The 26,285-nt window shown below is 42.8% G+C and overlaps 1 protein-coding gene across 3 annotated transcripts in view; it reads right to left on the bottom strand.

The window, feature by feature from the left end:
* MYLK (myosin light chain kinase) overlaps positions 1–26,285 on the bottom strand; it is a 607,164-nt gene that overhangs the window by 114,331 nt on the left and 466,548 nt on the right. For all 3 annotated transcript variants that reach the window (XM_033946557.1, XM_033946556.1, XM_033946555.1), the window contains exon 21: positions 5,617–5,744. In XM_033946557.1, the coding sequence (XP_033802448.1) occupies positions 5,617–5,744 (128 nt within the window). The remainder of the gene's footprint in view (positions 1–5,616; positions 5,745–26,285) is intronic.

Below are 26,285 nucleotides of genomic sequence, written 5' to 3'. Positions count from 1 at the left end.
ATCCTGAAAACCTGACCTGGCTCCAGCTCTCGAGGACTGGAATTGCCTACCCCTGCGCTAGGATACTCCTGAGACCTGCTTTCTGCTTTGCTAAGAATGCCCATAATACCTACAGCTGAAGTAGCTTGCCTGCGGTGTTCTTTGCTCACATGTTTAAAGACAATAGACTGTTTTCAGTCCAATTCTTTATATGTGAGGTTGCAAACCATTGGACCCCTGAGGAAGGCGTGTTCGCCGAAACACGGACCATGTAGGTTCTGGTTGGATTTTTATCACTGTATTTTTTATCATTGTACTTTTTTTAATTGTTTAATAAGTTATCTCCAGAACATTTTTTTGGTTTTGTTTTCATCAATCATGTCCCCTCTCTTTTCAAAGGAGAAGAGACCCAGTTTCTCCAATCTCTCACTGTACGGCAACTCCTCCAGCCCCTTAACCATTTTAGTTGCTCTTCTCTGGACATCCCCTTTCTGCTTTGGCAAATTTGGGATCTGGACATTTCAAGCACATGGCCGTTCATTTGGGCATTTCAAAAATGAGTTCCAATCTGTCTAACTTCCACACCACAGAGACCCCAATAATTTACAATTGTTTTCCATGGGTACAAAATAATGGACAAACTATTTTGTAAAAGCCATTCCTATTTAAAGCAACCTTAACAGAGTTTTCTTCTCATTTATTAATTCATAACCTGTTCAGCCTTAATCAATGGAACTGAAATGTTCACCTTCAATTAGCTTATTCTTTTATGCATCTGGACCATCTGTATGCTTTTTAAAATTACATATCTTCCAGGAATATGGCCAGAACTTAGTTGACCCTTCTTCTATGAATACAATACACAAAAATGGAATTCCAAATACACAACAAAAAAACATTAACATCCGAAAGGAGTGTAAACGCCTGCAGAACTGGGACAAATACTTCTTTATTTAAAATGAAAGACCCAACACTGCTGGTGTTTCAGCTCTTGGCCTGTCTCAGGGGTCTTTTTAATAATCATGCAATTTTTTTTATAGAATTGCTTATCCCAATTTCAGATTAAACTGCTTTCAGCAACCCACAGCGACAAATATTTCCTGCCGTGGGTTGCTGAAAGCAGTTTAATTTGAAATTGGGACAAGCAATTCTATAAAAGAAAATTGTAAGCCTTCTTCTATGAATAAAATAACATTTGCTTACCCCCCCCACCCTCCCCAGACACCCCCCCCAGACCCCTCCATCTAAGCTGTAATGATGGCTGGCCGGCTGGTCCCTTCCCAGTGTGGAATGAGAGGGGTGGGGGTCCGGGTGGGGGTGAGATCGTCAGCAGCGAATCTACAGTGGGGGGATTTCCAGCAGGAGGGATTGGGCATCCTCCTGCTGATTTTATTCAGGGGGGGTGGGGGGTTTCTGGCAGGAGGGATTGAGCACCCTCCTGCTGGTTTCATTCGGGTGTGGGTGTGTGTGGGGTTTCCATCAGGAGGGATTGGGCATCCTCCTGCTGATTTTATTCAGGGGGGGTGGGGGGTTTCTGGCAGGAGGGATTGGGCTCCCTCTTGCTGTTTCATTCCGGGGGGGGGGGGGGATCTGGGCAGGAGGGATTGAGCATCCCTTCTGCTGCATTTCTTCAGGGAGGTGGGGGGACTGGTGGCCACAACTGTGGCAGCTAAACTTATCACGGCAAGGAGATCCCTTGCCGTGATAAGCTTAGCGGCCGTGTCTACTTATAATGTAGCCTACATTTTGCTGGCCTACATTGTATGCGTCTCCCGTTGGCCTAGGGAGATGCATACCGCCGCCTAGGTTTGCCTAGGGCTACTTCCAGGGCAAGCCACGCTCACGCCTAGCCTTAGGCGAGCTTAGGTAGGCATGCGGGCTTCCCTAGGCTCCCAGAGGCGCTACCAATGTAGGCGTCCTGCCTCGGGAGCTTTTTTTTAAAAAAAATGTGCATCCTAATTGGCTGATTAGACAGCAGTTGGACGCCTACCGCTGCCTACAATCAGAACGCCATTTATAGAATCCGGGCTTAAATGTATGTGAAATGTAGCAGACATATAAAATGCTGAATCCAAAGGCACTACGGAAAGTGAGGCTACAGGACTTCTCTGCTTAATATTTTGGGAATCAATTATACTAGAACAACATTCCTCAAGCCCAATCCCAGACCTTTGTCTCTCTCCATATTATAAAAAAAACCCCCACAAGATCTAAATCAGAAGCAGACAAGTGAACCTAATGTCCAGCGGGGAAGGGTTGGAGAGAGTAGAGGTGGGGGGGGGGGGGAAGGAAGTTTGGGAATACTAAAATGACATGTGAAAAATGAGATACTTGCATATAAGAAAGGGAAAGGAACAACTAAGAATAGTCAGCTTGACTTCAGGAGAAATGTGTTCCCCCAGGCCAAACTTACTGGGCTTTTTGAGAACTTCCCACAGCATGCTTGTGATGAGAAGTAAGATTCCTATAGTTTAGCTAGATTTTGGCAATTTTTCAAATTAAGGATATCGAGGCTGAGTCTGAGAGATTTTTTTTTGCACAGGCAAGGAATTGCCAGGGGAAATATAAGTGGGTCATGGTTAATGGATTGTATTCCAAATGGAAGAAAGTGTGGAGGTACCATAGAGAATCTAGTGTTGAAAACTGCTGCTCCAGGAAAGAATAAAGGCAATGGTGTGTTCTACAGATGCAAACTGCATTATACATCAAATATTATATCATACTACATTAAATATTTATGGATCATTAGCATACCCCAGAAGGAGTTCAATGTGATTTATAGTTTAAGAAATTGCTGGTCATATCCAAGAATTACTGTACGTTCTTGTGTTTGAGGGTCATATTCAGGAATTACAAATTTACATTAAGGGATAAAAACATCACAATATGGGGATCCAGATAGTCTGTCTATGTTTGGTGGGATCCTTGTTGGGGATATAGCATTTCTGAACTTCTGCTATAGGTGTCATTTAGCTTGGATGATATATTTTGTAAACAGGTAGGTTTTCAGGTTCTTACAGAAATTTTTGTAGGAGGGAGAAGTTTGGGAAAGCAGCAGCAGCAGCACAAGGTGGAAAAATGATACTGGAGGGATGCTGGTTCTGACTCAACCAGCTGCTCGGTGGGGCTGAACAGCTGAAAGGTGGGCGGCTGCGCAGTCACGCAGCTTAGAGGGAACACTACATAGTTTAAAGAGAGTTTTTACTTCAGTGGGGAGCCAGTGTAATTTGAGCTATAGAGGTGATTCTTTCTCGTTTATGGTTGCTGAAAATATTTGCCTGGCTGCTGTGTTTTAGAGGGTCTGTAAATCTTTTTTTCGTATAGCTACTCTGCATCCTACACAAAGGATGTTGCAGTACGGTAGTCTAACTGAGACCGCACAAGTGATTGGACTAAGAGTTCTTAGTGTCAAAAAAATATTCTCTTGGTTAGCGTTCCTACTTATGATTCCCAAGATAGGTTCCTGTCAAATATTATCCCTAGGATTCTCAGTTCTGAATCCAATTTCAGTGGGACATTATTTAGTAACACTTGGGTGTCATTGTTGGTGATTTTGGGTGGGCTTAGCAGTATACATTTGGTGTTATCTTTGTTTAGTTTTAGTTTCATAGTGTCTGCCCAGAACGCGACTTGGTCCATAGCTTTGCATACCTGACTGTTGATCTCATTTTTGTTTTTGTAGAAAGGAAGGCATACTGAGATGTCGTCTGCATAAGAAAAGTATATTAGTCTTTTCTTGTCTAAAGAGTATCCTAGTGTTGACATCAGTTCATTGAAGAGTACTGGGGAGAGTGGTGAGCCTTGAGGTGCTCCACTTAAAGCTGTCCGTTCTTCTAAAATTTCTTCTTTCATTTTTATACTATAGGATCTGCTTGATAGAAATCCTTCCAACCAGGAATACACCTTACCACCAATCCCTAGCGGGTTTAGAATTAGTAGTAGGAGTTGATGGTCAACCACATCAATGCACTAGCTAGGTCGAATTGTAGCAAAAGAACAAGTTGTCCATTACTCATACATTTCATTATTACAAAGGTCAGAACTTGTATTGAGCACTATCACTGCCGGTGACCTATGGCAAGTTCAAAGAATCACATGAGGACTGGCAGGGGGGACAGATAAAATGATGAAATAATGCTGGCATCTGTGGGGGAAGGATAAAGAGGGAGAGCTATTAGACCTGTAGGGTGCAGGAAGAGCAGGAGAGAAAGAGATAGAATACTTGTAGGATTCTTAGGAGGGGACCAGGAAGAAGGGAAGAGAGAGGGAGAAGAGAGAGGGAGAGGTGGGAGGGAGGGAAGAGAGAAGGGGAAATGCTGGCCCTAGGCAAGAGGATAGGAGAGAATGATGAGAGATAAAGACATGTTGGCCCTGAAATTGGTGGGTAGGAGGCAATGGTGCAGGAGAAGCTTTGCATGGAGAAGGATAGGGACATAAAGGGGCAATGCTCAATGTGGGGAGCAGAATGTTGATACAGAGGGGCAATGCTGGACATGGGGGATAGAGACAAAGAGAGTCTATGCTGAACATGTTGGGGGCATAGGGACACAGAGGGGCCAATGCTGGACAGGACAAGAATAGGAACACAGGGGAAATGAGGAATGTGCCAGGAAGATAGGGGTAGGACACAGAAGAGATGCTGGACAGGACAGAAATAGACATAGAGCAGGAGTGGGCAACTCCGGTCCTCAAGGGTCGGAATCCAGTCAGGTTTTCAGGATTTCCCCCAATGAATATGCATGAGATCTATTTGCATGCACTGCTTTTAATGCATATTCATTGGGGAAATCCTGAAAACCCAACTGGATTCCAGCCCTCGAGGACCAGAGTTGCTAACCCCTGACATAGAGGGAAGACAGATGGTGGACATGGAGAGAGACAAGGAGACCAGGGCAAATGAGATCTAAAAGACAGAGGAAAGTAGAAACCAGAGAATGGGACCAAAACAATTAAAAATAAATAACATAGCATAAAAATGTATTTATATATGCAGTAGCTTAGGAGATCTATGTGGTTTATAAAAGAAAATTGAAACAGTGAAAGTAAAAACAAATGACCTTGAAATTACAAAAATTTCTTAAATAAGTAGGTTTTCAATAATTTCCTAAACTGCTGGTAAGAGACAGAGCTAACTAACAGATTTACAAGAAGCTGCTTAAAAAGATAGGAGTCATTGAAAATAGCTTTTGTATAAACAACCCTTTACCGATAGAAAAGCAAACAAATTACAATTATGTCTTGGGCATTGTGAATGAATAAAAAATGATCCACAAGATAATCAGGTGCTAAACCACGTAAGACTTTATAGAATGTACAAACAAACTTAAATCTGACTCTGGCCTCGACTGGTAACCAATGTAGTCTTTGGTAATAAGGTGTGGCATGTAAGTAGAAAAAAAATATTTTCTATTTATTAATTAGAATTGTGAGAATTTTTATAATGTACATCTGCTATAGTTGGTGTTAGATATGGCTGGGGCCCTTGAGAAATGGCCTTCAATCTCCGGCACACCGGTAGTAAATCTCCAGCTCCTGTCTTTACCCAAAAATCTGTCTGTAGCATTATGCCATCTCGTCTCTGAGCAGTCACTTTGAATTGAAAACAGGTATTTTTGTCTGTCAAATAATGGTACTTACTGGCTTTCTGAATTTCATCCATGCACGTGTCAGGGGTTGTGTTCCTGTGATTTTGCAGAATAGTTCAACTGATTCACCAGCTTGCACTCTTCTGTCTTCTGGAAACTGAAGGATCTGAGGTGGGACAGCTGAATAAGAAAAGCTGTTTTTAGAGAAAATATCACAGTTCTTGTATTTTTATTTTTTTATATTGCAGTCAGACAGGACCTGCTGCTCTCTCTCCGCTTATTATAACCTACTGGTTTTGGTACTGTTGAAGGTTAGCGCTGACTAGTAAAAGCACTTTGAGCCTGATTCAACAGACATGGAATGGGGAACATGGTTGGTAAGAACATAAGAACAACCTTACTGGGTCAGACTAATGGTCCATCAAGCCCGGTAGCCCCTTCTCACGGTGGCCAATCCAGGTCCTTAGTACCTGGCCAAAACCCAAGGAGTAGCAACATTCCATAAAGAATCTCAAAGAATAGCAAGATTCCGGAATCCCAGAGAGTAACAAGATTCTAGAACCCCAAGGAGTAGCAACATTCCATGCTACCAATACAGGGCATTCATGGCATTAGGGATACACATACGTTAGATGCCTTCAAAAGAAGTTCCATGCGTTAAATGAATTTACAGGGTGTTAAGCTGATTTTAACAAGTTAAAAAAGTTTTATTAGAATGAATTTATTTCCCCCTTTTACTAAACCGCGATAACGGTTATTTAATGCAGGGAGCCATGCTGAATGCTCCGCACTGCTCCCAACGCTCATTAAGTTCTTATGAGCAGCACGGAGCATTCAGCACGGCTCCCTGCGCTAATAACCGCCATCACGGTTTAGAAAAAAAAGGGGGTGTAAATGAACTGAAAAAGTCAAAGAACAGGAAGAATACTTAAACAACTTGAAACAGGTTTTCCTCTGAACACCTCCTATAATTGGGTTTGCATGCCTAGTATTTTAATATCCATTGTGGAAATATATCAAAGAGCTCCTCCAGCTTCCATTAAATGATAATTGAAGCAACAAGGACAAGGATGATAATAATTTTGAGGTTGACATTCAAAGCAATTTAACTGGCCAGAAACAGCTCCTAGCCAGTTAAATTGCATCACCTAATTGGTTAGTGCCACTGAAATAACTTGTTAGCTATTGCTCAAAGCACTCTATAAATATTAGACTTGTGGAGGATAATTTTATATAATGGGGGTATACTTTTAAGAAGTAAATTATGCACCCTGTGGTGTAGAAAGTGTACCTAGGGCACCCATGCCCCCCCCCACTCCATACTTGCACTCTCCCTTCCCCCCTCCCCTATACCTCTAAATCTTCACCAGTAGAAGTGGCTTTTCTCCAGCATTATAACTACTCAAAACCCTAAAAGAAGGCCAACAGTAGAGCAAAAAGATCCCAACTTGCTCATAAGCTTCAGATTTTCCTCCAATGTCTACTTCACAGCCCAGGGGTGGGCCACGAGGGCCGCAATCCAGTCGGGTTTTCAGGATTTCCCCCATGAATATGCACGAGACCTATTTGCATACAATGGAGGCAGTGCATGCAAATAGATCTCATGCATAGTCACTGGAGAAATCTTGAAAACCCGACTGGATTGCGGCCCTCATGGCCCACCCTTGTGTCCTAGCCCCATGATCCGGAAGTGATTCAGAGGGGAACCAGGCTAGCATGAGTAACAGACAAGAGAGGTTTGCTCATGCTAGCCAAGATCTACAGAGGCACGGGGTGGGGAAGGGATGGTGTGAGCATGGCATGGTGTGGCAGGGCAGAGAGGTGCCGGCGCCCCCACCAACATGGAGCCCGGGGCGGTCCGCACCCCCTGTCCCTCCCCCCTACTTTGCCACTGTATATTGCCACTGGTATATTGCTCATTTAATTGAGGATTTGACCTCTTATAAATTTCTAAATGGTGCAAAAGTACATGCTTTGCATATGCTGGTGTGTACTATACTGGAGGGCATGCACAGGGATGAAATTTGAGCCAGGCAAGCAAGTACAGTGGAACCTTGGTTTACGAGCATAATTTGTTCCAGAAGCATGCTCATAAACCAGTGCTCGTATATCAAAGTGAGTTTCTCCATAGGACGTAAGGGAAACTCGCTTGATTCATTTCCCTCCCCTCCCCCCCGAGGCTACTGGCGCTGCTGCACCTCACCCCCCTCCCACCCCTGAGGCCACTGGCGTGCTCCCCCCCTCAAGAACCAGCATCGTCCCCCCCACCCCCGCTCGTGAACACTCCTCCCCAAACACAAGCCCTTACCACGATCAGGCACTGGCACGCAGTACCAACCCACAGGACGTGCTGGTGCCCAAAGATCCTGCCTCTTGCCTGGGCTGGGCCTTGAGCATTCGCAGATGCTTAAGGCCCAGCCCAGGCAAGAGGCAGGATCTTTGGGCACCGGCACATCCTGTGGGTTGGTGCTGTGTGCTGGTGTCAGATCGGGGTAAGGGCTTGTGTTTGGATGGGCGGGGGATGCCAGTTCACGAGCTTGGGGAGTTGGGGGCGTCGCCAGTTCTCAAAGGGGGGCGGTCGCGGGCAGGGGGTGATGACGGTTCTCGGGGGGGGACTCGTAAATCGAGTCAATGCTCAGTTTGCAAGGCATGATTTGCTTGAGTGTTTTGCTCGTCTAGCAAAACACTCGCAAACCACGTTACTTGCAACCCGAGGTTCGACTGTACATGCATAAATTGTACAGTAAAATTCTAAAACTCATGCATACAATTCAAAAATATAAGTGCCTACTTTTCTTTATAAAATAGGGTTAAGATATACATACGTGTCTTAAAAGACCCTTTAACAAGGCACCCATTCAAAAATAAGGAGGTCTATGAATTCATAAAGCTTACTGAAGAACATTTTCTTGATAAGTGCATTTTTCTATACAGTTGACAAGGCTGACTGTCTTTCTTTCAATTATTGATACTTTATTGCTGTGCTGAGCCCGGCAGGCTACAACACTGGAGCTGAAGTGTTGTAAAAGAGAAAGAAGAAAGCCTTACCGGTAGATATTCATTCTTTAAAGAGCTCTGTTCGGTGCGTTTTTGTCTCAAGAAATCTTACCAGTAGACAGGCTTATTTGCAATATTATAACAAGAGAGTCAATATTTTGTTGTTGACGCTGAGAGGTTTTTTTTTAAAACGCTGACCATGGATGGCAAAGTTTGACACAGATATTCAATGACGAGCCATGCCTGGGCACTGGCATTAAATTTGCCTGGTTAGCTATATGGGTACCGGCACTGAATACTGTCGGTGCCCGCATAATTTCTGGGACCACCCTGACTCCGTCTATGGACTACCCCTCAATTGGCCAGTTTCACTATAGCCGGTTTGTACCAATATTGAAGCAGCACTGTCTGATTAAGTTCTGCTGAATATCAATGGATGGCTAGCTCAGCAGGGAAAGTTAAACTCTTGAATATCAAGCCCCCAAGAAGTCATAATATATCACATATACTCCCCTTTTACTAAGCCACAGTAGAGTTTCCACCATGTCCTGAAGTGCTAAATGCTCTGGATGAGGAAGACCCCTGTGGGACCCCCCCACACCATCAGGCCCTGGCATGGGGTCAAAGGACAGAGGAACACAGGGCAAGCACTGAAATGGAGTGTGTGCAGCTTCAGCTTTAGCAGACTTTCTCTCATGTACTGTGAAACTTTAACTTCGGATGATGATTCTCTGAATGTGGCAACTTCCTACAGACTGGACTGGCTATCGAGATAAGCAGGCACACAAAAAAAGCAAAGCAATTTGCAAGATGTTGCATGGAAAGAAAGTTATAATACTATTGCCCAGCAGAGAGGCTGAGATGGACCAGTAGCTATGGGATGCCGATGCGAGACCCACCAGCAGTGGACCCTAAATTCCTTGTAAAAAATCAGGCCTGGTCCAGCAAGGAAAAGCAGGCCAAGCATAAGGACAATGCACAGCACAGACTTTGCGCGTCTGCAAACTTCTAGCATTCTTGTCTTACTGACAGTTTCCAAGCCACAGATGGGCCAATTTCAGAGTAAGCGCTTGAGAACATTTGTACAGCATCGGTGGGCATCAGATAACACTTGAGACCAGCACAGAAAGGCAGAAATAGCTGCTTTTACCTTGGCCCATGGAAATGTGGACATCAGCTGGCCAGCACGTACGCACAGAAGAATGAGGAACCAAGAGAGGTTGGGGGCCACTTGAGAAAGACAGAGGTCATGCTTAGATGACCTTTGTGAAGCCCCATAGACAGGCTGCTTGGGATTGATAAATTAGGTGCTTTTTGACCACAAGTCAAGTCTGATAATGACATACATCAATGCTAATGACTTTAACGTCAATAAAGGATATAGCCAATTAAGAGAGTAAAGATATATGCTTAGCCAATTAATATATCAATTAAGATACCAGGGTAACTGCCAATCATATTAGCTTAGCAACACTGTAATGCATTTGTAAAAGGATATAAGCAGTTGTAAAAGAGGAACTTAGAGCAGACTCAGGGCTCCCAGACAAGCATGCAACTGGGGGCGTTGGTTTCTGATCCCACAGTTGCAGTACATTTTTGTGATGCATTTCCTGTAAACTACCTTTGCTTTATTATTCATTAAACTTAAATAATTATATGAAACAGCAACTGTGTTGGTGTGGAGGTCATTTCGTGAAGGGCTAAGCAGCCGGCCTTTCATGACACTCATAGAATTCCTATGAGCGTTGGAGCAGTGTCAGAGCATTTAGCGCCCCAGACCGTGGCTTAAAAAAAGAAGGCCATAATAATTACAATCTTATCACTAAAAAGATATAGCAGAACTATTTATTTATTTTATTTATTTAAAAACTTATACCCCACTTAAACCTAAGTAGTTCACAAGATACATACACAGCTTTTTATAAACAATACAATGAATATTTTAAAAAAAACCTCTCCAACAGTATTATTAAAATGAGAAGCTTTTAAGAAAAGGCCTCTATAAATAAAGTCGTTTTAACACCTTTTTAAATCTCTGAATATCAAAGAGCTTCCTCAGTAACCTGTCAGATTATTCCATAGTAGCACCCCCGCCACCGAGATTACTGAAGCCCTCATTTTTGCATAATGGACGCGTGTCAGCCCTTCACTAACTACCCGCAGTGTCCTCTCAGACTTCAGGGCTTGACCTGGTTGATATACTTCCAGCACCTGAGTGAGATACCAGGGGATATGAAAGTATATCACTTTAAAAATCAACAATCCAATATTTCACTGGTAACCAATGAAGTCATTTCAGTAAAGGTGAGATATGATCAAATCTGCTCCATCCACAGATCAACCAAGCTGCTGCATTTTGAACAACTTGCAAAGCTTTACATTTGGCAGCTGTAATCCCCAAATACAATGCATTACAGTAATCTAATCACTGAATGATAACATTTTGCACAACGATGCTAAAATCATAATGTGGCAACATCACTTTTCATCTACTAAGTACTCACATCTGGAAGAAAGCAGACCTGATCACAGCCAACACCTTTGCCTGCATACTCAAGGTAGCATCTAACCAAACCCTTATGTATTGGAATTCTCATATTATTGATTTCAATATATTGTGGCCACTTGGAGGGGCATAATCAAAACATACGTCTAAATCCGATTTGGGTGGATGGCGCTAGACACCCAAAGTTGGCAGTGGGAAAATGCCCATTTTTTAAAAATACTTCTAGAATATTTTTTTCACGAAAATCATCTGGACATCCAGGCTATTGTTCATCCAGACCGCCAAAACGTCTATCTTTATACCACATTTTGGACCAAAATTTCATCCAAGGCCCAAACGCCCATATAAGATCATTTGAATGTGGGAAGGGACAATCTTGTAATGGACTGGCTACCCAGACATGGCAACAGAGCAGTGGGGTGTCGACTATGATGCTGAGAAGTGCATCTAGATGTACATTAAGAAGCTCTATGATATCGATGTGATGGAGATTAGAGGAACAGATTCGATGTCTCAATGATGTTTCTCTTCTTGACCTCGAACAATGTTGGTGGGGAGTAGTTTGAACTGCTTGAGAATGTACCAAGCCAGCCAACATCCTTTGTAATATCTCCCTGATTTGATCTTGGAGGGGAGGCACAGGTATTGTAGTAGCCATCGTACAGATGGTGTAGATGGTACTGGGTGTCGAGGTGTTGGTGACCTCGATGAAGATGCACACCTTCTAGAAGGCACTACCAGCAAACATAGTGACCTTGATCCCATGCATCAACATTTTGAATGCATTGATGGTGTGGACACCTAGGATGACAACGATGCATGCTTGGATGAGGAAGTATGCTTATGCTTCTTAGCCTTTTTACTGGTATCTCCTGATGGTTGTAATGGCGATGATGTAGAAGTTGAGTGAGGCATTGATGTCAGTACCAGCTTTGATGCTGAAGATGGAACTTGTGTGGCAGAGGTTGCAGACATCCTTGATGCTCCCAATGCTGTCCTGAAAAATTCCTCAAATTGGAGCTGTCTAGCCTTCAGTGACCTCTTTTGAAGTTGAGAGCAATGCTGATCAGTGTCTACATGTTGGTCAGGGCCAAGACAACAATTATGTGGATCCTGAAATGGTCCTGTTGAACTGAGTGTACCACATGAATCCACTAGAAGGCTTTGTATTTAAAAATTTTTATTGAAGGAACAAAATAATACATTCATATGATATATAAAGATATTCCTTACAAATAAATTCATATATTTAAAAATTCCATTCCATATAATTATAATACATATTATCAAATAATATTATCATTCCTCCAATCATTTTATATTATAAACCATAATCCCTCATTATCACCCCCTCTCTCCCCTTCCCCCTCCCTCCAACCCATTTCCTTTTTCCCCCTCCATCCCATTCCCCTTTCCCTCCATCCCATTTTCATTCCCCCTCCCCAGATGAAAGGTGACAAAAAACCCCAAACACAGCCAAGATCTGGAATGCAATTAAGACAACCATAGCTTCAACGTAATTCATTGAGAATTAAACTTCTTGCTCTAGGTCTAGGGTAGGCAATTCCGGTCCTCGAGAGCCAGAGCCAGGTCAGGTTTTTAGGATATCCACAAGAAATATACATGAGATAGATTTGTATTTCAAGGAGGCAGTGCATGCAAATCCATCTCATACATATTCAATGTGGATATCCTGAAAACCTGACCTGGCTCCAGCTCTCACGGACCGGAATTGCCTACCCCTGCTCTAGGTGAAAGTTTTTGAATATAGGGATCCCAAGTCTTCATAAAAAGACGAGTTCGTCAAGGAGATCGATGAACTTCCCAGACCTCAAATAAAAGTAAACAATGTAACTGGTTCCTCCAATGCCAAAAACTTGGAGATTTTTTCTGTAACCAATATTGACATAGAGCAGGGGTGTCCAACCTTTTGGCTTCCCTGGGCCACATTGGCCATAAAAAATGTTTCTTGGACTGCACAAATGCACAAATGCTGCAGCAAGACAGAGGAAGGAGCTGGCAAGATGATAAACACCCAGGGGCAGCAGAGGAAAACACGGCATCGCCCTCGACCGGGGCCGCATAAAATATTTCACAGGGCCACATGTGGCCCTTGGGCCGCAGGTTGGACACCCCTGACAGAGAGAAAAGACCACTGATGCGAGATCGAAAGACTCTTATGGTCCTTGAATCTAATGGGTTACAGGATCCGAGGCAACATGGCTTTACAAAAGGTAAATCGTGCCAAACGAACCTGATTGAATTTTTGATTGGGTGACCAGTTGGATCGAGGACATATGCTAGATGTAATTTACTTGGATTTCAGCAAAGCCTTTGATACAGTTCCTCATAGGAGGTTGTTGAACAAACTTGAAGGGCTGAAGTTAGGACCCAAAGTGGTGAACTGGGTCAGAAACTGGCTGTCGGACAGATGCCAGAGGGTGGTGGTTAATGGAAGTCGCTCGAAGGAAGGAAAGGTGAGTAGTGGAGTCCCTCAGGGATCAGTGCTGGGGCCAATCCTGTTCAATATGTTTGTGAGTGACATTGCTGAAGGGATAGAAGGAAAAGTGTGCCTTTTTGCAGATGATACCAAGATTTGTAACAGAATAGACACCGAAGAGGGAGTGGAAAATATGAAAAAGGATCTGCAAAAGTTAGAGGAATGGTCTAATGCCTGGCAACTAAAATTCAATGCAAAGAAATGCAGAGTAATGCATTTGGAGATTAATAATAGGAAGGAACCGTATATGCTGGGAGGAGAGAAGCTGATATGCACGGACGGGGAGAGGGATCTTGGGGTTATAGTGTCCGAAGATCTAAAGGCGAAAAAACAGTGTGACAAGGCAGTGGCTGCTGCCAGAAGGATGCTGGGCTGTATAAAGAGAGGCGTAGTCAGTAGAAGGAAGAAGGTGTTGATGCCCCTGTACAGGTCATTGGTAAGGCCCCACTTGGAGTATTGTGTTCAATTTTGGAGACCGTATCTGGCGAAGGACGTAAGAAGACTTGAGGCGGTCCAGAGGAGGGCGACGAAAATGATAGGAGGCTTGCGCCAGAAGACGTATGAGGAGAGACTAGAAGCCCTGAATATGTATACCCTAGAGCACAGGTGTCAAAGTCGGTCCTCGAGGGCCAGAATCCAGTCGGGTTTTCAGGATTTCCCCAATGAATCTGCATGAGATCTATTTGCATGCACTGCTTTCAATGCATATTCATTGGGGAAATCCAGAAAACCCGACTGGATTCCAGCCCTCGAGGAGGGACTTTGACACCCCTGCCCTAGAGGAAAGGAGAGACAGGGGAGATATGATTCATACGTTCAAATACTTGAAGGCCATCAATTCCAGTATCCTATTCCCAACTGTGGCCAACCCAGGTCCCAAGTACCTAGCTAGAACCGAAGTAGTAAAACAGACTTTATGCTGCTTATCCTTGGAATCAGCAGTGGATTTTCCCAACCCATGTTAATAATGACTTCTCTTTTAGGAAATTATCTAAACCTTTTTAAAACCCTGCTAAGCTAACTGATTTCACCCCATTCTCCGGCAATGAATTCCAGAATTTAATTACACGTTGAAATATTTTCTCTGGTTTGTTTTAAATCTACTGCTTAGTAGCTTCATCGTATGACCTCTAGTATTTTTGGAAACAGTAAATAAGTGATTCACAACTACCCTTTCCACTCCACTCAGTATTTTGTGGACCTCTATCATATCACCCTGAGCCATCTATTCACCTGAAGTTGGCTTTTGACTCAGTATATTCCTACCTCCTTTTCTCCTGCCTACAAGATCTAGGCCTTGAAGCACCGCCTTAAAATGGTTTCATTATTTTTGGCAGGTTGATCTTTCACTGCATAGTGGCATTCATCTCTTCAAGGCCCTACCAATCTTATAATCTACCTGACAAAGATCCAGCTCTACACACATCATATTCTAACTCTTCCTTGTCCTTTTAGCTACTCTAATTCAAAGTCATGGAATCTGATGATGATGCCAACTGATGACATTCAACTGGTATATTACACTAATCCTTTGCCCCATACCTTTCTGGTTTAGATTCCCGTATACTCAAATACTGTAGATAGATAATATTGTCTCTTTTCCCAGAGATTAAAAATGAATCAGAAGCCCTTTGAATAAGTGGAAGAAATAAGCTGCCATCATTAACTTCTATCCTAATTGACTCATTTTGTTCATTCTGATTAAATTGAATTATACCTTTATCTTGATTGCATATCCAGGATGGGTGGGATAGAGGGGGGGGGGGGTTATATACTTAACAAATATTGTCTGGGATTTTAATTTCATGTATAATTTACTGATTTTCTTTTTGTTCTCAAACTAGGGTGGGAGGGAGGGTGGAGATAATTATCTTGTTTTAATACCTGATTGATTGTAAGTGCTATCTCTGATGATAATTGTATACATATATTTTGTAACCACTGTTCTAGATTTGAAAATCAATAAAGTTTATAAAAAAAACCAAAACAAAGCCCAAAAACAAACTTCTCCTATCCTAGGTTTCCAGATTCTATTAAAAGAACCTGACTATACTGGCATTTGTTCTTGATTCCCATCTGACTATTCATGCATACATCTCATGGCTGACTATGGAAGGTATGATTACTGTACTCCTCGACTCTTAAATCAGCTAGATTTTGAAAATGCCCTTCTTTACTGGATCACCGCTAAATCAAAAACATGACTACAATGTGGGGATGGAGAGGTTGCATCCCTATACTTCCACTAAGACTAACCCCCTCCTTTGCTGGCGCCCAGCATGGGTTTTGGCACCACCGGCGCTGGGGCCCACACTGTGCATCAGCAAAAGAGGGGGTAAGTATCTTAATAAAAAATCCAGCCTGCAACTTAGCCTGTGTTTTAGATTTCGGCCCCTTATGTGATTTGAGTTTGATACCCCTGATCTAGAGGATGGAGTGTTAGAAAATGATGGGCTATTCTGATACATAAGTGTTCGGCTATGTTCAATCTAATTGCTGCAGATCCCTCAGGAAGTTGGTTTCATGTTGAAATATGCTCGGGGAATAATACTCTGACGTTATTTAATATATACGCCCCTAATCATAATCAAATTGAATTTTTTAAGGCTCTTCAGAAGTTGATATTACCACTGTAATGTAGTAGTAGCAGGGAACTTTAATGCTGTTATGGATCCATTGCTGGATAAAAAAAACCCAGTAGACTAATTAAATCAATGGGCTTGGATAACATGGCACAATCTTGTGGTATGAAAGATATATGGCGAATCCTTCATTTTAATGCTCAGGAATTCTCATTTTGCTCCCAGGTTCATAATTCATTTTTGAGAATAGATTATATTTTTGTTTCAGATCAGCTAGTACAACAAATATCAAAAGCTGCCATACATCGAATTATTTTGTCAGATCCTGGTGGGGTTTGGATGGAATTTAAGTTTGGCATTTGATTATATAATAGGAAAGCGTGGGAGATAAGAGCATATCATTTGTACTATTGATGATTATTAAGTGATATATTTATTGTTAATCTGTTTTAAACATATTGACAAACTTATTGTAAGTTTGAAAATGAATAAAGATTAAAAAAAAAAAAGTTGGCGATCAAGATTCTAGTAGACCTGTGTGGAGATTTAATAATACATTGCTTGCAGACTCAAAATTTCTTTATGAATTTCAATTAAATATGACAGAATATTTTCAAATTAATGCTTCGGAGGAAATCTCATTAGAAACAATATGGGATGCGTTTAAAGCTACCATGAGGGGGCAGATCATTTCATATTCGGCACATATTAGGAAACAACTTAAATTGGAATGTTCTAATTTGGAACAAGATATTAAGGAATTGGAGTCAAAATTAACACTCAAGTGGGAACAAAATACTTTGCAGGCTTTATTAAAACCTAAATACAAATATAATGAGATTTCCTCACAGTTGGCCAGGAAAGATTTGTTTTCTCAACAAGCTCTGTATTAAGGAAACTCAAATAAAGCGGGAAGATTATTGGCTAATTACCTAAAAGCAAAAAAAAAAAAAGGAAAGTAAAAATTGTTGCGATTAAAGATGAAAAAGGTAACACTCACTCACAAATTGGAAATATTCTAAGACAATTTTTGAATTTCTACAAAGCTTTGTATTCTTCTGAACTTTATTCAAATAAAGAAAGTGATGGTATAGAATCTTTGAAATTAATTAAAGGACCTAAAATTCCCAAGCATATAAAAGGTAGTCTTGAAGTACCTATATCAATGAAAGAATTGCAAACATCATTGAAGTCCCTTAGAGTTGGATCCGCTCCAGGTGGTGATGGTTTCACGGTGGAATTTTATAAATCATTCCAAATTACCCTATTACTTTATTTGTTAAATCTATATCAGGCTCAACTAACTAAAGGTTGCATATTCGGTACTATGGCAGAATCCTTACCTATTGTTTTGCCGAAGCCAAATAAAGATCCTATGTTGGCTTCAAATTACAGGCCTATTTCTATGATAAATGTAGATGGTAAACTTCTGGCTAAGTTATTGGCTTTGCGCTTAACTAAGGCTCTCCCTAATATTATCGGAATGCACCAAACGGGGTTTGTTGCTCAAAGACATTCTTCTAACACCACTAGATTGGCATTACATATGTTAAATTTATCAAAAGATATGGAAGATCCTGCCTTCTCTGTATCTTTGGATGCGGAGAAGGCCTTTGATCGTGTGGAATTGACCTTTATGTATCAAGCTATGAATTGGTTTGGTATTGGTTCTGGATTTATTCAAATGATTCAAACCTTGTATAGCTCCCCCTTTGCCAGATTATATATTAACTAGTCTTATAGCCCGTTACATTAACGGGTGCTAGAATATATGTGTGTGTGTGTCTGTCTTTATTTATTTTTCTCTCTCCTTAGTCGCTTTCTGTGTTTTTTTTTGGGGGGGGAGGTTTCCTTGGCTGTCCACAACCACCCCTTGCCTGCTCCCCATCCATTATCCCTTCCTTTTACCTCCCCTGTGTCCTCCACCACTCCATCACTGCTCACCTTATCCAGCAGCAGCCCCTTTGTTTTACATCCCCCCTGTCCATCATCACCTTACATTAACGGGTGCTAGAATAGATTAGTCTTATCCAGTATGGCTATTCTTCTTATGTCTTACCCCCTCTATTCAGGCTCCCATTTCCCCTTTTACCCTCCCTATTTCCACCTTTTTTCACCAACTTAAAAATCTGTCCCCTTTCTCTGTCCTTCACCTCCATAGAACTCCCTCTTCATTCCCCCTTCACTTATTCTTCCAGCTCCTGTCTTCAGCCCCTTTCTCTCACATGCCCCCTTTTGTAGCCCCCCTTCTCCCATCTCATCCTTTTTTCATCCCCAGCTCCCTTCTCTCACATATTCCTTTATAGCCCCCAAACCCAACCCCCTTCTCATACCTACTCTTCCAGCCCTCAGTTCTCCTCGAACGGTTGGGAGTGATCTAATGTGTGCAAGCGGCTGTAACACCGGCTTCTCCACCCGGACCCTGAGCACGCGCCGCGCTCCGCCCCTTAGCTACCCGGAAGTACCGGGCTTCACTCGCCTGCTCCCAGTGGGCCAAGAGAGAGGGGGGAGTGGCTGCCGTGGTGATCTGGCCGACTCCCTGGTGACAGGAGCCGCGGCGGCACCTTTAAAGTGAAAAAATAACTGTGGCAAGGGAGCCGGCCAACTGGCAGTTCAAGTTGGAGCTTTGGTCTGGCCTGCTCCCTGCCCGCCTTGCCATATTGTATTTTTTTATTTGAAAGACGCGGCGGTGGTTCCTCTCATGATCCCCACCTACGTCGGAAGTCTGACCCAGGCGGGGATCGTGAGATGAGCCACCGCCGCTTCTTTCAACTAAAAAATACAATACGGCAGGGAGCAGGCCAGACCAAAGCTCCAACTTGAACTGCCAGTTGGTCGGCTCCCTTGCCACAGTTATTTTTTCACTTTAAAGGTGCCGCCGCGGCTCCTGTCACCAGGGAGTCGGCCAGATCACCACGGCAGCCACTCCCCCCTCTCTCTTGGCCCACTGGGAGCAGGCGAGTGAAGCCGAGTAGAGGAAGCATTGATTGAGTTTTTCCCTATGTGGAGAAACCGCCGTGACAGGAGAGCAGGGAGTGAGTTTTTCCTATGCGGTTGTTTGGGGGGGGGGGGGGGGTTGTGAACAGGAAGTCGAGCAGAGGCGGGAGTGAGCTGTTCAGCTTCCCCTATCTGGGCAAACCGCTCTGGCGAAAATGGAGTGAAGTGCCGCGCGGGGCATGCTGCAGTCTTGGCGGCCACGGACATACGGATTACGGAAGCACGCTGATAAGACTGCGCATGCGCCGCCTACGGTTTTATTATATTAGATAATACTTTTTCAGACCGTTTTCGTCTGGAAAGGGGAGTTAGGCAAGGATGTCCATTATCTCCTCTGCTGTTTGATATTGTTTTGGAACCCTTATTATTAGCCATTCAATAGGCAGAGGAGATTCAGGGTATTCCTTATGCAGGTCGAGAATATAAAGTCTCTGCTTATGCAGATGATATTTTGTTTCATTTGAGGAATCCAGAAACAACCATTCCACATTTACTTGAGCTGATTGATAGATTTGGTAAATTTTCAGGATATAAGATAAATTTGAGTAAATCAGAGGTTCTTCCTTTAAACGTTCACTGTCCAAAAGAATTATTTGATAAATTCCCTTTCCTATGGAAGGAAGAAGGTATAAAATATTTAGGCATTTGGATTCAGAAAACATTGGAAGAAACGATAAAAGTAAATGAAAAATTCTTATTGCTAAAGGTCTCAGAAATGTGTGAGCATTGGAACCCATTGCATCTGTTTTGGTGGGGGAGAGTTCAGACATTAAAAATGATGATTTCGCCTGTAGTTTGCTACCAAATGGGAATATTGCCAGTGTATTTTCAGGGGTCCTTTTACGAGAAACTGAATAGTATTCTTACTAAATTTATTTGGCTGGGTAAAAATGCTAAAATTGCTTTAGTATCTTTACAAAAGCCGATTGTGGAGGGTGGGGTAAATTTTCCTAACTTTTATAGGTATCATCAGGCCTATATAATGCATCAGGGAATGTATTGGATCCTCCCCGAGCTCATGGAACATCTCCCAGATTGGCTTTAACTAGAATGGAAAATTATGTCCCCTATGCGACTATCTCATCTATTAAGTATCAGACTACCTAGATATACTAAGGATAACATTATAATATTGGACACATGGAAAACAATTAAATTTATTTATAAATCATCAGATATTCCTATAATGAAATCTACTTTTCAGTCTTTATGGTTAAACTCCAAGATTCAAGTAGGCGGTGCTGGGATCTCCTGGAAGAACTGGATGCAGGCAGGTATTCGGACATTGGATGATGTTATATCTAATGGAAAACTGCTTGATTTTTCACAGCTGCAACAATCATTTGGTATTTTAAAGTCTCGACATTATAGGTGGTTGCAGTTGAAGCAGGCTATTCAGAGTGGGTTCCCTGAATGGAAAAACTTATTATAGCTTGCAGATCCTTTGCTACCAGACAGATTTAGTAGGACATCAGACCGCCCAGTAGTACAAATTAATTTCTGAATTTTTGAATAAAAAGCCAAAAAATAGTCTTAGAGACATTTGGAGCATCAAGAAAAAATAGTATATTTCTGTATCTCGTTGGCCACGAATTTGGACTTGGAGGTTGAAATGTACAGCGTCAGCATCTATGAGACAGACATGGTTATTTTTATTACATAGGATTTTTTGGGCCCCAGTTCGTTTACAAAAACTAGACAGTACTAAGTCTAATAGATGCTGGCATTGTCGTATTAATATAGGGACTTTGGATCATCTGTTATATTTTTGTCCATTGATACTTAATTTCTGGAGGTCAATTTGGGGACAAATAAATCTTATTCTTGAGTCATCTATTCCCTTAACTTATGAAGCCATAATTTGTGGTACATTACTACACGTTAAGCCTACTTTGGATAAATATAAAAGCCGTCTTTTCTTGATCATGATGGGAATAGCTATCCAAATGGTCATACATAACTGGAAGAGCCACGACAGAATAAATTACACATTTTGGTGGGCAAATGTGTGTACCACATATAAATATGAGAGAATGAATGTGGAATGTATGGGGTTTAGTAGTTCATTTAATAAAGTGTGGAGTCCATTGAATATGTTTGTTACCTCGCAATAAGGGTCACGTATCTCTCCTTTTCTTAGATTCCCTTACACATCCAGGGTGGGTGAGTGGGGAGAGGGAAATGTATTTTGAGGATTTATATTACTTAATTGTAATATTGTAATCACATCATATGTCTTATTGTATTAATAATTGAGAGGAGGGTGGGAGAAAATGATTGTTTTATGTATTACTTGTGTAGTTAATAGTGCGTTTTATGCAGTATTTTATGTTCAATTAATTGTATTGCATTGTCAAAGTTTGAAAATCAATAAAGATAAAAAAATAAAAAAATGATGGGCCCTGGGTGTCACATATTCTAGGTATAGCTATAAACAACTCAGATATGTTGAAAACCAATGTATGTAAAAACAACACTTTCAATAGGAAACTGGTGTGGTCATAAGATGTTATAGTAGTACAAATTTTCTGCAGAAGCAATGAGAAACCAGTACCAGTTCTTTATTGCTCAAAAAGAAGGAAAAAACCTCAGAAAAGGCCCTCCCACTTCCACAATAGTGGATATAAAGGTGGTTAAGCGGTAATCTCACAGGCAAAACCTTCTTACAAAAGTGAGCAATTGAGTAAAAAACTGTGCTTCACATAAATGCTGAATTATAGATAGAGGAAAAAAAACCACTTATCTTAGAGCTGATCGGCACACCGACGGAGGCCAGCGTTTCACCGACAGGCTACATCAGGGTGTGACCCGACCGATCAGTCTGGGTGTTAGGCTGAGGTATGCTGCTGCGTGTCCTTGGAACTGGTCTCCTATCTCCATTCAGTTTTCTCTTGCTACTGAACCAACCCATACTGGAGAGAAAACTGAATGGAGATAGGAGACCAGTTCCAAGGACACGCAGCAGCATACCTCAGCCTAACACCCAGACTGATCGGTCGGGTCACACCCTGATGTAGCCTGTCGGTGAAACGCTGGCCTCCGTCGGTGTGCCGATCAGCTCTAAGATAAGTGGTTTTTTTCCTCTATCTATAATTCAGCATTTATGTGAAGCACAGTTTTTTACTCAATTGCTCACTTTTGTAAGAAGGTTTTGCCTGTGAGATTACCGCTTAACCACCTTTATATCCACTATTGTGGAGGTGGGAGGGCCTTTTCTGAGGTTTTTTCCTTCTTTTTGAGCAATAAAGAACTGGTACTGGTTTCTCATTGCTTCTGCAGAAAATTTGTACTACTATAACATCTTATGACCACACCAGTCTCCTATTGAAAGTGTTGTTTTTACATATTCTAGGTATGCCATTGCTTTACAAATTGACAAATAGCAAACAAAAATGGAAATAAGAATAAAACAAAAATGGAGATAATGGAGGAAGGGCATTTTGGTATTTGAAAGTTAGTCAAAAATGTATTAAAATTACTTAAATAAAAGATCACCTTATTTCCATTTTCTATTTATATATGTTTATCTACACATCTACTATACTACTTTATCCTAAAGCAAAAAAATAATAACAGAGGCATATTTTTCTACCTTTGTTGTCTCTGGTTTCTGTTTTTCTCATATTCTTGTCACTCTCTTCCTTCCACCCTCTCTCTGCCCTTTCCATATGGCATTTGCCCTTTTCCTATGCTCCTTCCAGAAACTGTCTGCCTTCCCCTTCCCCCATGCTCTGAACTGGGTGCCAGAAAATGCGATGTGCAGCACTGCTTGTTTGATATGAGCCTTTATATAGGCTGCACAGAGGTAAGGTTACCATATTTGTGAAGACAAAACAAAGGACACATGACCTCACCCATAGCCCCATCCACAATCCATCCATTTCTTTGGTCCCCCCCCTCCTTCCCATTCTCTGTACCCTTTAAGTGCTTCTCTCTCTCTCCTTCCAACCCCCTCTCCTGTGGATGCTTCTTTCTTTCTCTCCTTTCGACCCCCAACTCCCCATGGGTGCCTCTCCCTTTCTCTCTCCTTCTAATCTCCTCTCCTACTGTTTCTATCTCTTCCCTTCCATCAAGCACTATCCTACTCCATCCTCTTTTCTCCAGCACCCTCTCATTTCCATAATGCTTCTCCAGCCCTCCCTCCATGCTATTTCTCCAGTCCCCCTCCCTCCCTTTGAGGAAGGAAGGGGAGGAGAAGCCCTGTGCAGGAAAGCAGAGGTGAAGAAAAGACCACTGAAAGACCCGTTCGAATCCCCAATATAGCAGAAACAGGCCAACACAGTTAAAGGCCTAAAATGGCTGCTTGAAAAGATTAAAATGGCTGGAAAACGCACTCTGACTAAAAGCTGTCAAGCTCTGTGTCCCAGAGAAGGGCACACTTCTGCTTTTCTGAGAAGAGCAAAACAGAAGGCAAAGCTGAAAATAACAATTCTTGTAAAAAGCTACCTTCCACCCAAGTCAGCATGGCCAGCTGTTAAAAGCATCATAAGAATAAGGATGTGAAACTTAAGAAAGTCAACCACAAAGCTAAAAATTGTTAGGCCCAGGTGTTCAAAAAAGGGTTCTTGGTATATTAACAGGACATTTACGGGAAAGAAGAGTAGTTCTAGAAAAAGGCGTGACATACAGTATCACTCAAAAATGTTTAACCAATCAATAGTTTAATTAAGTATTATGACGAATGTAATTAACCAATGAAAACGTGAAATGCAACATGCATCAACCAGAGGCAGAGCCGTCAGAAACATATAAAAAGAGCTCCCTGAACCATAGGATTAGAACCAACCCGAGGTTCTCCATCAGACCGGCCGGACTGGTGTGTGCTCTATTGCTCTGTATGCTGTAAGATTTATTCTTGTAAGCTGTTGCTGATTTATTATTAAATTTATATTATTCTAACCAGCATAAAGAGTGTCGAGTGGTCTATTAGTGGAGGCCGTCAACAGCCGGTTCTTCACCTTCATGCTGTTTCCTTCCCCTCCTTCCTCTGACATTGCTTCACCTCACAAACTCCCTAGCTTCTAACTCCAACACCGACCTCCTCCCTGAGCCGGCTGCTTTAATTGAATCTTCAGCTAGCAGCCTACTCAAGAACAGGTAAGAGCGAACAAAAAAAGGACCTGGGTGTACTGATAGATAGGACCCTGAAGCACAATGCGCGGCAGCGGCAAAGAAAGCAAACAGAATGTTAGGCATGATAAAGAAAGGAATCACGAGTAGATCGGAGAAAGTCATAATACCGCTTTATAGAGCAATGGTCAGACCACACTTGGAATACTGTGTCCAACATTGGTCTCCCAACCTAAAGAAGGATATAAAACTGTTAGAGAGGGTGCAGAGACGAGCAACGAAGTTAATAAGAGGTATGGAGAACTTGGAATATGAGGAACGACTCAAGAAACTAGGACTGTTCTCCCTTGAGAAGAGAAGGCTGCGAGGGGACATGATCGAGACGTTCAAAATGCTGAAAGGCATCGATAAAATAGAGCAGGAAAATAAATTATTTACATTGTCCAACGCGACACGGACAAGAGGACATGGTTTGAAGCTAAGGGGGGACAAGTCCAGGACAAATGTCAGGAAGTTCTGTTTTACGCAGCGAGTGGTAGACGCCTGGAATGCTCTCCCAAAGGAGGTTATTAAGGAATCCACTGTGCTGGGATTCAAAGGCAAATTAGATGCACATCTCCTTACGAGAGGCATAGAGGGATATGGGTGACTAAAACTACATCAGGTGTATACCTGACTGGGCCTCCGCGTGTGCGGATCGCCGGACTTGATGGACCATGGGTCTGATCCGGAGATGGCAGTTCTTATGTTCTTATGTTCAGACAGGTAGCTTCCAGGGCAGGTCGGCGAAAGAAGGCTTACCTTGTTGCTGCTGCGGCTGCCCGAAGATTCAATTACAGTGGCCGGGCCCAGGGAGGAGGTAGGTGGGTGAGTCAGGAGAGCCAGCTAAACCCGGACAGACTCCCCCATTTAAACAAAAAAAATGTCCGGGCACCCGGACAGGCCTCAAAAAAGAGGACATGTCCAGGTTTTCCCGGACATCTGGTAACCAGACTCAGGGGTAGGGTTACCAGACATCCGGGTCTCCGGGAAAACCTGGATATGTCCTCTTTTTAGAGGACTGTCCGGGGTCCCAGATGGACTTTCCAAAACCCGGCAGTTTGTCCGGGTTTTGGAAAGCCCCGACGAGCTCCGGCATCTGAGCATGGGCAGATGATGTCACACACATCTGCGCATGCTCCAGGCCCTCCAGAGATGGCTGGAGCTTGTCGGGGAAGAAGAGAGAAGGTTTGTGGGGCGGGGCTGGATGCTGAACTGGGAGGGGCTAGGGTAGAATGGGGCAGGGCCAGAGGTGGAACAGGGCGGTGCCATGTGTCTGGATTTTTGCAGCCTGAAAAATGGTAATTCTTCTCAGAGGGAACCCAGTTGTAGTTCCGACTGCTGGAGGGTAGGGCAAATAGGCTGCTATCCCTCTGTAACCTGAAGCCTTAGGGAGTTGTGAAGTCCTGGGGAGGAGCAGAAAAGCCCTGGGCTGGGTGACTGTAAAAAGCCATGTCAGAGCTAGAAACCCTGTCCTGCAGTTAGCAGGGAGGGGGAGGAGTGTAACCTATATGACCTTCGGTCCAGGAAGAAGCAGCGGGATGTGTTTCCAGCAGGGAAACACTGGAGCCAAGTTCACTTGGCCTGCAGGCAGACAGCAGAGACTGCCGTGAACCTAGCTGCGCTGCCCAGAGATACTGTGAAGATATGTTTTAAGTTTGATGACGAACTGAAGAAATGAACTCCAGCACAGGTTTTTATTTTGGAAGCACTTTAAATGGGAAAAAGAGTGGAGACTTCCTTCTCCGCTCCAGGAAGTCCCACTGGAGCAGAGCTGAGCAAGGGGCAAGAGCCATTAAGAAAAGTCTGGGAAAAGCACTAGTTTGGAGAGCACAGATCAACCGTGAGCTGGGGGCAGCCCCTGCTAAAGCAGCTCTTATCGGCTGCAGTGTAGAAGTGGGGGGGGGGGGGGGCACACTTTGGTGACTGTGAAAGAATGCTGTGACCAACCTTTGGTGAGAAGCATCTAGATCTGTGGTCTCAAACGTGCGCCCTGGGGGCCACATGCTGCCCGTCAGGTACTATTTTGA

The sequence above is a fragment of the Geotrypetes seraphini genome, chromosome 5 (genome assembly GCF_902459505.1).
Source record: "Geotrypetes seraphini chromosome 5, aGeoSer1.1, whole genome shotgun sequence".
NCBI lineage: Eukaryota > Metazoa > Chordata > Amphibia > Gymnophiona > Dermophiidae > Geotrypetes > Geotrypetes seraphini.
Note: the sequence above shows the minus strand (reverse complement) of the source record. Positions and strands in the feature narration are given on the sequence as shown.